The sequence below is a fragment of the Malus domestica genome, chromosome 11, assembly GCF_042453785.1.
Source record: "Malus domestica chromosome 11, GDT2T_hap1".
Classification (NCBI taxonomy): Eukaryota; Viridiplantae; Streptophyta; class Magnoliopsida; order Rosales; family Rosaceae; genus Malus; species Malus domestica.
Window position 1 is genome coordinate 28,325,184 of NC_091671.1, and position 12,083 is coordinate 28,337,266.

The following is a 12,083-nucleotide window of genomic DNA, read 5'->3' on the forward strand; positions in this document are numbered from 1 at the left end:
AAGACTTTCTAATTGAACCAATTCGTCTAGCTACAAAAAATAATATATGTGCATTAATAATGACACACATGAACCATATTATTCCCGTAAGATGTGAAATGTTAAAATATGTTACGTATGTTCCCAATTTTCTCAATTGAAAATTTGAAATAAGACATCCTTAGAAATAAACGAAAGAGTACTTTAACCCTAAATTATAAGGAACTTTAACGAAAAATTCGCAGTACCGTACACTTTAACGAAAGATCATATTTTTACACTAAAAAGTCAATCCTGATATTATTCACCTTACCCTTTATTTTGTCTTTATCGTTAAAACTCAAAGTTTTTAAATCTTTTTCATTAAATTTTATTTGTGATCCACATTTATTTTCTAATGAGTGGGTGAGTCTGTGTTGGGCAACGTGGCCCAATATGCAACGGTGGTGACTAGTATCAGCCCATCTCCTCTCTCTCTCTCTCTCTCTCTCTCTCTCTCTCTCTCAAGTCGCACCCCCGCCAGTGCCCGTGCCTGAGTGGCATCCTTTCTCGTCGTGGCAATGGAAGCCTCAGTTTCTTCCTCCATACTCATGAAAAATCCAAGCATTTCCAACAGAAATCTATTGTTTGAAAGCAGAAACATTACAAAGTGTGCAAGCTTTACCAGAAAACCACGGAACCTTGCGATACAAAAACCAAGCACAAAAGTTTGGAGGATTGCAGCAATTGAGGATGTTTCAGCTGTAGTTGATCCGACCCCGGTCGTCATCACCTGGCAAATTGTTGTCGGAGCTATAGGTATGTGTATATGTGTGTGTGTGTGTGTTTATTCTTACATCTTATATAAGTGCTTTATTACTTTTAGTGCTTTAAATTTTGTTAATATTTTTGCAGCTGGAGTTACACCTTTTGTGGTCGCTGGAATTGAATTCAGCAAAAGAATAGTAAGTTCAGGAATATTACATGAATTCATGTACAAAAATGAGTTTATTATCCAATAAATCATATGTTATTAAGTGATAATATGTTATTGATTATGATTTATGCAAATGTGGTATTGGTAGATCGCACAGAAAAGATGCGAGATATGTGGAGGGTCAGGACTTGTTTTGACCAAAGACAACTATGTGAAATGTCCTGAATGTGGTATGCTTCATACTCCATCATTTTTTTGCTTCTATATATTATCAAGGGACCGAAATTCTATATAGGTTCTTTTATTTTTGGAACGTGATTTTCCGGTTTTCTCCTTCTGCGTTCATTCTCTTGTCTCCATCTCTTTATTCTCTTTTAAATTATTCAATCCCAAAGTTAAAAGAAAAAAATGAAGTGCAGGAAAAGAAAAGGGATGTGCGAATATTTTTACTCTTATTTTTCTTGGACTGAAAATTTAGCGGATTTTTTGTAAGTTAATTTATTTCCTTTTTGTTTTTGAATTCTTCTTTCAGGTGGATTTCTCCCTTGGCAATCATGGAAAAGATTCTTTTCTGGCTAAGATCCAATAATTTTTAGCATTAATACATTTTCTATAAGGTTCGATGGAGGACGTTTGATCCAATTTTATGATGCAACTTGATTTGAAGCATACGTTGCTTTGTACACGTTGGTGTGTGATTTCGTGGGATAAGACAGCAATGTGAAAGCTTGTAGAATTTGCAGGGGGAAGATCACAATCTGCCAGGCAGAATGGGATCTGTGAATAATGTTTTGTGCCTGTATATTTACAGTACATTGAACAACTGTTATATAAACAGGTCAATTTCCTAAGCCCGTGTTCGATGATTTAGGGTAGATTATCGTGTAGTTTGTTTAAAAAAAAAAAAAAGGCAATCCAAATACAATTTTGAGCCTATTTGACGAGAAATAAAACATCCGGAAGAATCCCCTTGCTAGTCATAATTTTTTTAGCTCACATTACAATTAAGCTGGCCACTTCATGAAAGCTGAAGGACTCATGAACTACATCGTGTAGGAATTTGCAGGGTGGAAATTAAATTTTACAAACTCTCTTTAAGATCTTTAATCCTAAGGTTGATGTATTCACTTATATGAGATAGAAACTATACACCTTTTGGGGCACTACCTTTAATTTCATCAAGCTTGATCGCCCTAAGGTAGGGCCTTCTTCCTTTGCATGCATGCTCCATCTCGAAAGACCAAGAACACCCTTTGTAGATTTCGGTTGCACCTAGCAATCATATCAGTAGATTGTCTACGCACTCTGTTTCCAACAAAGATCAAACCGCGTAGTTCACATTTAGAACTAAGGTGAGAATGGAGAAGGATGGTTTTGGTGGTGGTAGTGTTTTCTCTCTTCTAGAGAGAGAAAAAAACTCACTGAAAATATTAATTTTTTAATACAACGATATATTTTACATTAGGACGAGGGGGGAGTTCGGCTAAACCATACAATGGACAACCTAATTTGGTATCAAATTCGCCATCTACGAGATTCGAACCTAAGACCTCTCACTAACAAGCGAAAATGAATACCACTAGACTGAGTGACAGTTGTGAGATGAATTAGACTCTTTTAATTATTTTACCAAATTTAAAACTCACCTTTTAATCTACCTTTTTGTGAAGACAACAATGATCGTCTTTGAGGATCACATAGACCATGTCAGGCGCCTAGTCACATGTCATGTTCTCCTAGTCAATGTGCTATATACGGGATAACATATTTGGTTGCAAATTACAATGCAATACAGTCATTTTCTAATACAATTCTCTCCAATACAATTTAGGCTATTTCATGTCAAGTGCCTAAGTGACCAACTCATGATTCAACTGGATAGATTTGAAACTTCATTCCAAATCACAACTTTTTCACCAAAGACTTCTGAACTATGTCGATGAGCATTCTCCGTCAATTGTGAAGGTTAGAGATTCATTTTTGTACATTCACTGGCCTCCATGATTAGGTAGTTTAACCCCAACAATATCGTGGACACCCTTTCACATCAGAGTGCCTTTAATATAATCAAAGATTAAGGACCTAACCACAAGACAATTGTGATATCTTGGGTCAAAGGACTAATTTGCAATATTACAACGATCTAGTTCCTATTACATGACTATTTATCTAGTATGCATAAGATCTCGAGGCAATCACGTTCAATGAACTTAATCTTTATTAACACATACACATTTGTCTTAGTGACTCTCACTAATGGCTTTAGACTAGCAATGCATCCCGTCTTACAATGTGCAGAATAATGTCTACCAGTTTTACTGGATTAGAAGATATCCACTAGAGTAATCCAACGAACAAGAACAATGTTTATGATAAACACATATTAAGAGGGTCTCTTTAACATAAGTTATCTCTTACATATGTTTATAATCATTATCCATGCACTCACTAATGAGATTGCCTTGAAAATCTACCTATAGTGATCTTGCCAATGATTAGATTACGAACTAATCCCTACGTAAAACAATCCACTAACCTTGATTGCTTTTACGGTATACATCCAACACATTGGGCACCATGAATGTACAATAGATAACAAAAGTTCTTGGCTAAGATCTCACACCACTAGAATTTTGAACTTAATACTAGAGTTAAACTTAAAAGCTTCCACTTATAAGTATGGAGAAATGCTCTTAGACTGTAGTGCTAGCTTCAACTGACCTATGTTTGAAAAAAGAAAATGTCCATCAACCTATACGGAAATATTAAAAATTATTTATTGACCAAACTAAATTTTTGTAATATAATACTAACAACAACCAACACTTTCAATTTCACCTACATATTTTCATTGAACCAAATCAGCTTCCCTTTACTTATAATAATATGTCACATCTATGTGAAATAATTGAGGAGAACAAATTTCACACCAGTAAGAATTACAACTAAATTCATGCAACTAAGAAAAGAACATACAAGTTAAACTTTGTCACACCGATGTAGCATATGTCAAGAGCTCTCTGATACTGTAGTATTGGAATCCTTGGAGTTTCCAACAACTAAAAAGTATTATTAAACTAAGGGATTGCTACAACTAGTATAACGCATTTGTCCCTGAAATCTAAGACTTTCTTTCTCTCCGATTGAAAGGTTTTCTCTCCTATTAAGAGTCTTTCTCGCCTTCTGGTGTGAGTCTTCAAAAATCAAGAAATCCCGGTGGTGCTGACCCTAGCCTCGGCCCGGGTCGGTCGCCGTTCCTTCCCTTCTCTTTTTCTCTTCTCTGCTCTTCGCTTCTACTGCTCTCTTTCTCTCTCTGCTTTCTACCCCAGTCTTGTCTATCCCTCTTGCTCAGTTGGTATCCCTCCTCTTTGTTCATCAAATTTTTTATTTTCAGCCATGAATATCGTTGAGATCGTGTGTAGAGCTCCGGCGTTTTTACCGGCTTGGGTGTTTTCAACACCACCACCTTCTCCTGGTTATCTGCCTTTACCAGCAGCGTTGTTCGTGGGCTTCCACGAACTTCATCCCGATAGTTGGCTACCTTCGTTCAGGTGCTGACTGTCTTTTCTTTGTGGCTGTGCTCGTGAAGCTGATCGAAATAGGATGATGCATCTGAAAAGACGATACTCGCCTGTGGATGAGGATTTGGACGGATTGAGGTTTACTATGGCAACGACGGATGCAATGGATGGTTTTAGAGTCTATAATTTTGTTTGTGTGTTTGGGCTTCAAAAGTTGGTTGGTCCCGTTGTCCTCTATTTGTCGTGGCCCACTTTTTACTTGTCCATATGTTAGCTTTGGGCCTTTGGTTGTATTTTTGTTTGCTTCTTGTTAGTAAAAAAAGTAGCACTTTGACAAAACAAAAAACAAAGGGTATTATTAAACTTTATCATGGGTGCTAAAAGTCCCCATTATGATTAGCTTTTCTCCTTTTAATTTGGAGGTCTACTTCGCTGACTTTGGAGGATGCATTTAGAGTACGTTTGTTGTATCAGACTATCTTGGACTGGACTAGCTTTAGGGATTAAATTGGACTGGCTTAGACTAGACTAAGTTAGACTAACTTAGTAAAACGTTTGGTGCAGTGATGGACAAAAAAACAGGACTATAATATTATATTATTTAATCTATATTTATTAATATTTTTTTAAAATTTAATCTATATCAATTAATATTTTATTATTTCTTTATCATTTTCCATTTGTTCTAGACTCATCTTCTTCTCTGATTTCTATGCATCTCTCTTTATAATTTTCCATTTTTTACTCCGGCCCTCTGTCTCCTCCTTCCTCCTTCCTTTTTCTTCCGTTTCACATATGTACCACTATCCCCTCTCCCCTCTCTCCCCTTGTATTCATTTCGTTTTGCCTCCACGGAAGCGCTTGGAGCAGGAGCTGCAGTGTGGCAGAGGGATCTCAAATTGCGAAGATCGTTTTCGGATTCAAAGTTCTTTAGGCGAAGACTGTTATCTCTATTTTATGGGTCTAATTCCAGTTCAATCGACGAAAATGGAGAACCCATTTCTGCATATCGATTAAGTGTTAAGTGTTCTTTTGTCTGTTTGTCGGGAAATTTGGGCTATGGGTTCATCTGGAAGCAAATAGGGGGTTGGGTTCGATGGGTTCACATGATGATGGAGATTGGCAAAAAGGCTAGATTTTGATGACTGGGTTCGCGGGATGTTGGTGGTGGTGGAGACGGGATTAGCAATCCCGTAGTTTTCGAGGGGTTTAGCTAAGATCAGCAAGCGAAGGACTTAGTCGGCACAAGTCCGAGCTAATCCCATTTAACTTAGTCCCTTGCTATACCAAACATGGGTTATTAGTCCTAGCTAGTCCAGTCCTAGCTAAGAAGGTCAAACAAACGAGGCCTTAGGGTACAAAAGCTTCCTTTCCCTCGTGAGAGACTTTCTCTCTATCTGAGAGTCCTTGCTCACTGGTTGTGTGAGTGGACCCAATCTCAACAAATTCCAGAGCCGCCGACCCTAGCTATGGCTAAGGGCGGTGGCAGTCATTTCCTCCTGCCCTTTGTCTCATCTTTTCTTCTCTGATTTTGCTTCATCCCTTGCTCCCCACCCCTATTTGGCTTGTCCCTCACACCACATGGTGTTCGTCATGTTCGACCATCTCCACTTTGTTCTGCAGTCAATGTTTACCACAATTTGTTGCGGCTCATTGAGAGAGTGTGTAGAGTTTCGATATACCCACCGACTCGGATGTTCACAACACCACCACTTTCTCTATGGTTGTTGGCTTTGTCAGTAACGTTGCTCGGGTATTGCGACGGGCTTCTTCCACTTTGTGATTGGTTTTTTCCTTTGTGGCTGCGTTTGAAAAGTTACTTGCAGCTGGTTGATGCGATTGGAGAGGCATTTGTCGACTGGAGGCGTGAAAGCTTGCAGATCGTGTTGGTTCACTGAAGTAGAGGCGGTGGAAGCAGAAGACTAGGGTTTCTTTTGCTAGTTTCTGGTTTGAGCCTGAATTCTTATTTGGGCTCTTTTTTATTTAACTTTATTTGTCGAATTTTGCTTGTATTTATTTGACTTTAGACCTTTGTTGTGTAAACTTGAGTGGTTGGTAAAGGAATTGTTTACCTTTGCACCCAAAAAAAAAAAATATTCGCTGACTTTGAAGAGTCATACATTCTTCCAAACCCTCAACTTCAAAACCTTTAATTAATAACGATATATAAAAGGTCCAATATTATGTACTGGTGTTGTTTTTGATTAATTAATCAGCACAAGGATTAGTCTGACTTTATGATCTAGCAAACTAGAAAATGACGGTAGCTACCTAACCATGACCACATTTTTCATGCTTTAATATGTGCATGATATATGATAAGAACAATCTCACTCAAATTTGCTGGAACACACATGATCAGAACCAAAATAGAGATTTTTTTGTGAGGGTTAGAGGTCTATTATCTTGAGTGATGTTATTCTCACCCCAATGTTTTATCTTCCTACCCACCTTGAAATGAATTTTTTAATTACAAATTTGTCAATTTACAAAAAGACTGATAAGGACATTAATTATCTTGTTTTGCTTAATTTAAAAAAAAAAAAGTTGGGCATGGGAGACAATTTGTCTACCATAAACCCCTAACTCATATTTTCATCTCCTTTCATTCAGAGAAAGTAAAAAAAAATAGCAATGGACTTAGAAGATGACTTTTTCATTGAACAGATAGAAGATGACGCTTCTACGGAAGAGGTAGAAGATTATGTTTCCATTGAAAACGTAGAAGAATAATTTGTGTGTAGGTCATTTGAATTTGTCCATCGTATTTTTAAATTTGTCGTTGTCAAATTCTTTTGAATTTGGATACCTCTGTCGTTTCCATTTGAATTTGCAGACCTTAGTGGTTTCCATTTACATATTATTTGTTATATTTTTTAGGAGACAATTTTATAATTTCATATGTACGTATATATTAAAGGTTATTTTGGGAATAATAGTTGGTGGGAAAATAACATTTCAATTTTTTAACTTTTTAAGGTGGGTGGGAAAATAAAACAATGGGATGGATCTTGTGGCTCTCATTATCTTTTACATTCATGGGTGTAAGGAGGTGAGGGATCCTAAAATGATTATTTTTGTAATTTTATTTTAATTTTTTAAATGGTTAAATACGAATAATTGCCCACCTTTAGAGGTGATGCCAAATTAGTCTCAACTTTTTAAAACATTTCAAATACCTTCCTATACCTACCTAACGTTTAGAAAGAATGGACACTTGTTAGGTCGCCAATGTTAAGTGATGATGTCATTACCGTTAATTGATAATGTCTTTAATGTTAAGTGATGGCATAGACAAATATGGAAGTTGATTTTCACTTATTTATGGAGTTTTGAATCCTCAAATGGACAATTCTTAGCCAAGATAAATGTTATATTTGTCTACTTAAAAGGATTAGTTTATAGATTTAGATCTCTATAGATGACGTGAGAATGAAGCACGATTCAATACTTATCCAGGTAATCCCTTAATGTTGATGACCTAATGAATGTCCATTTTCCGAAAACATTAGGTTGTCATTGGAACGTATTAAAAGGTCGGGACCAATTTGAAATTACCACTTAACATTGGGTAGTTATTTGTAGTTAACCGCCAAAAAAAAAATTGTAGCACTTATTAAACATTTCATTTGATATATGGAGAATGTTAGCAACCTTTTCGTCTTTCTTTTTTGTTCTACAATATTGCACGATAATATAACCATTTTTTTTAAGTCACCCTTTAAATATCATATGTGCAAAACTAAACTTGAATTCATTTAGTCATCTAACGGTTATCCAATATATAGACATGCATGTTAGTTTCTCAATTAAACAATTTTGACAAACATTACTTCAATACTTCAAACAATTTCTAATTTGGCCGATTTTTTTAAGAGGTGATCTTTAAATGATAATGATACTAATCACCAAATAACATCGCAAAATGAATATAAAAAAATTAAAAAATTAAAAAAAGGTAAATTACACAAAGCGACCTTAACTATTGGGGCTGATTTTTTTAAGAGTTGATCTTTAAATGATAATGATACTAATCACCAAATAACATCACAAAATGAAAAAAAAAAGGGGTAAATTACACAAAGCAACCACAACTATTAGGCCAATCACAGTTTCATACTCCATCTTTAAAAAAATGTCAATGTTATACCTCATCTACGAATTTATTACAATTTCATACATTTCGTCAGTTGGTTGTCAATTCCGGCGTTAAATGCTGACGTGACTTGAAACGAGACCCACTTTTTATTAAAAAAATTAAAAAAAAAAACCAAAAAACCAACAAAAAAAACCCAAACCCACCTTCTTCCTAATCCCACCCATCCCCCCCCCCCCCAAGGCACCCTTCATCCCTTCACTCCAGAACCCCACCCACCCTTCCTCCCTTCACTTCAGAACACACCGCTGCCTCTCTTCCTCCATCTCCTCCTCCTTCAACTATCAGATCTCAAAATTACCATCAGAACCAAACCACTCCATCCAACCATCAGAACCAAACTATCTCCTTCGTCGTTCATCAGCAGTTCGACAACACCAATCTCATCAGACCTCAAACAAAAAAATCAAACCCAATCCAAAATCAAATCTCATCATCCCACCCCCAGAACCCCAAAAATCAAATCCAAAACCAAAATTTCATCATCTCGAAACCCATTAAGAATCAAATCGTATCCCACCTTCCCGAGCCGTCGCCGTTCTAGGTTATCAACATAATAAATCACGTCCTGGGTCGTCAACGCCGACGCCGTCTACATCGCCTTCCTCGAACCCTAACCTAGTCGCATCCACATTGGCCTCTCGCTCTTCCATTTTCGCTCTAGGTGTGGAGAGTCAAAGAGGATAGAGAAGACTAGAAGAGAAGGGGGAAGGACCAAGAGATAAATGGGGAGAGGTGTGGGGAGGTTAGTGGAGGAGGAGATGGAGGAAGAGAGGCAGCGATGAGGTTCTAGAGTAAAGGGAGGAAGGGTGGGTGGGGTTCTGGAGTGAAGGAAGGAAGGGTGCTGGAGGGGACGGGTGGGATTAGGAAGAAGGTAGGTTTGGTTTATTGGTTTTTTTTAAACTTTTTTTTAGTTAATATTTAATTAATTTTTTAATAAAAAGTAGGTCCCGCCTTAAGCCACGTCAGCATTTAACGGAGGAATTGACAAACAACTAACGAAAGGTATGAAATTGTAATAAATTCGTAGATGAGGTATGACATTGATAATTTTTAAGCATGAGATATGAAACTGTGACTGATCCAATAGTTGAAGTAGTTTTGTGTAATTTATCCAAAAAAAAGCCCAACATTTAATTAAGAAAATCCGAGTGAAAAAGTTGTTAGCATTCCTTTATATATAAATGTCAAGGACATGTACAAGTTAGTAAAACATAGAACAATTACTACATAATATACATAACAGTATCGTTTCAACCTGCATCCAAGGAAATATATGCATAACCTATCAAGAAAATGTGCAATCACTCACTGTGGGAAGGTTGTTTACTTCATTCCATTTACAAATGAAAACCATGTACACATATCAACTTTTTATAAACGAGGCGTAGACGAGACATTTCACAGATAGCTTTGTCTATGCGAAAGCCTTGAGGCATGAAACGAAGAATTATATACTAAGACAATACTTTTTTAAACATTTCAAAGAGAGATAAAAGTTAATACATAGGTAAGATAACATCATTACTATCTTTTTTTTTTTTTTAATGTAAATTACAAAAATACCCTCATATTTGAACAGGTGGAGGCGTATAAATCCTAGCTAGGTGAGTGGAGGAGGTACAAACTCAGAGAACAGAGAGAAAAAAGACGACCAGATATCGCGGTAACGCTGAAGGCATGCACCACCACCGGATGTCGGGTATTTCAATAAAGTCGGTATGACATACTTTCACAAGCTCCATAACAAGTTGTACTGCCTCATTACATCGACGAGCTCTGGTCGCTCCTCCCCAAGGAGGCTAAGGATGACGCGCTACTCATCGATGTGACTCATACGGCTTCTTCAAGGTTTTGGGCAAGGGTGTGTTGCCGCAGCACCAGCCCATTGCTTAGATCGCCATCATCCTCTGCTACTTCCAAGGAGATAGAGTTGGAGATCGAACAAACTGAGGAAGGGTAGAATGTGCCGGGATCGGTTCCGAATTGAGGGATGCAGGTTGGATAGAAAGTGGCAATCTCCTAGGACTCATGCGTTTTCTTTGAATTTTCAGTTAGGATGGTTCTTCACCTGAAAAGATGTGGCTTTATATCAATGAGGTAAAAAATTCATCAGAGTTTTATGTATTTTTTTTCAATATTTTATGACTGTAGGTCGTAAGTCGAGGGCGGCCATAACATGAGGTTATTACTTTCAAGACATTTGATTTTATAATAGAAACGAGATGACTATTTTGATGATTTTTTTAGATGGGTTTCTAACTGGTGGTGTAGGCAGCGTCCAAGTTGATAAAGACTACAGTGGACCAATTTTGGAGCAATACAGAATTGAAAGAAATTCATGAGAAGAAGGAGAGGGTGGACGATGGAAATGTTAGAGAGTGCTCTAGCTAGGCACGGGTAATTTAAAAGTGGTATGGCATTATATATTTATAGTCAAGTGATCTCAAACCTGTGTAATTAGTTAGCTTTTTCGTATATACTTGTAATTACATTAATAACTAGTTAATTAATTATATGAAGTTCACCTTAATTTTTCATGTCAGAAGGGGAAGGGCATGTGACCTCTACAATGTTTGTGTTGTCTTTTTTGAGAGAGGGTACTATTGCCAATATAATCTCATGAGAAGTATAAGAAGTATCGGAAGAAATTCATGAGAAGAAGGATAGGGTGGAGGATGGAAATACTAAAGAGTACTTTATGCATGAGTAATTTAAAAGTGGTACAAGTGATCTCAAAACATTCCATATGTAATTACTTAGTTTTTCATGTAGGGTTGTTCCATTCATTTAAGGATTGAGAAAAAAAGTTGTCTCTTTTAAATTCTAGTTTATATGGTTGTTTCATTTAATGATTGAGAAAAAGGTTCTCTTTTGAATTTTTTGTGCTTGTTTGTGAAGTCATTCTTTTGAAACGTGCATTTTTTATCTTTACGTTATGAGATACTTCGTGGTTGTATTCTAAATTAAAAAATAATAAATAAATAAAACCCTTGGTCTCTATTTTGTTTCTTACATATATTTTGAAACTAATTTTGCAAAAAAATGACCGAAGAGCGGTTGAATTGATGACAATTATGTAGTTTTGTGAAAAATATACAAACATGGTCGAGGAGCGGTTGGACTGATGACATGTATGTAGTTTTGTTGAAAATATACAAACGGATTCTACTAAAACTATACAAAATGATTCTACATGTATTTGAAACTGATTCTACAAAAATGGTCGAAGATGGATTGAACTGATTATGCAAAAATGATCGAGGATTGATTTGACTAATTCTGTAAAAATGGTGGAAGAGTACATGTTGAACTAATTCTACAAAAATGGTCAATGACGAGTTGAACTGATTTTGTAAAAATAGTGGAGGACGAGATGAAAGCAAAAATGGTATGGTGAACTGATTCTGCAAAAATGGTCGAGGACAAGCTGAACTAATTATACAAAAATAGTCGAAGATGAGTTGAACTGATTCTGCAGTTTTGGTCAAAGAAGATTGAATTTAATTCT

General features: G+C 36.5%; 1 protein-coding gene and 1 long non-coding RNA gene across 2 annotated transcripts; both read left to right on the top strand.

Moving 5' to 3' along the window:
* The first annotated feature begins 371 nt into the window (after positions 1 to 371).
* Positions 372 to 1,746, top strand: LOC114819607 (uncharacterized). Its single transcript, XM_029088855.2, has 4 exons — positions 372 to 777; positions 874 to 923; positions 1,044 to 1,125; positions 1,428 to 1,746. Exons 1-4 carry the CDS (start codon positions 540 to 542, stop codon positions 1,472 to 1,474), a joined length of 417 nt encoding a protein of 138 aa, XP_028944688.1. The 5' UTR covers positions 372 to 539; the 3' UTR covers positions 1,475 to 1,746.
* Positions 1,747 to 10,194: 8,448 nt separating this feature from the next.
* LOC139189592 (uncharacterized) lies at positions 10,195 to 11,103 on the top strand. Its single transcript, XR_011573379.1, has 2 exons — positions 10,195 to 10,672; positions 10,847 to 11,103. It is a non-coding gene; the product is annotated as an uncharacterized lncRNA (long non-coding RNA).
* Positions 11,104 to 12,083: the final 980 nt, after the last annotated feature.

Excerpts from the sequence above, each read along its gene's own strand:
- LOC114819607 (XM_029088855.2), top strand. The coding sequence starts at position 540 with ATGGAAGCCTCAGTTTCTTCCTCCATACTCATGAAAAATCCAAGCATT. Across the intron at positions 778-873 it reads AATTGTTGTCGGAGCTATAG|CTGGAGTTACACCTTTTGTG; the intron begins GTATGTGTATAT and ends ATATTTTTGCAG. Across the intron at positions 924-1,043 it reads TTGAATTCAGCAAAAGAATA|ATCGCACAGAAAAGATGCGA; the intron begins GTAAGTTCAGGA and ends TGGTATTGGTAG.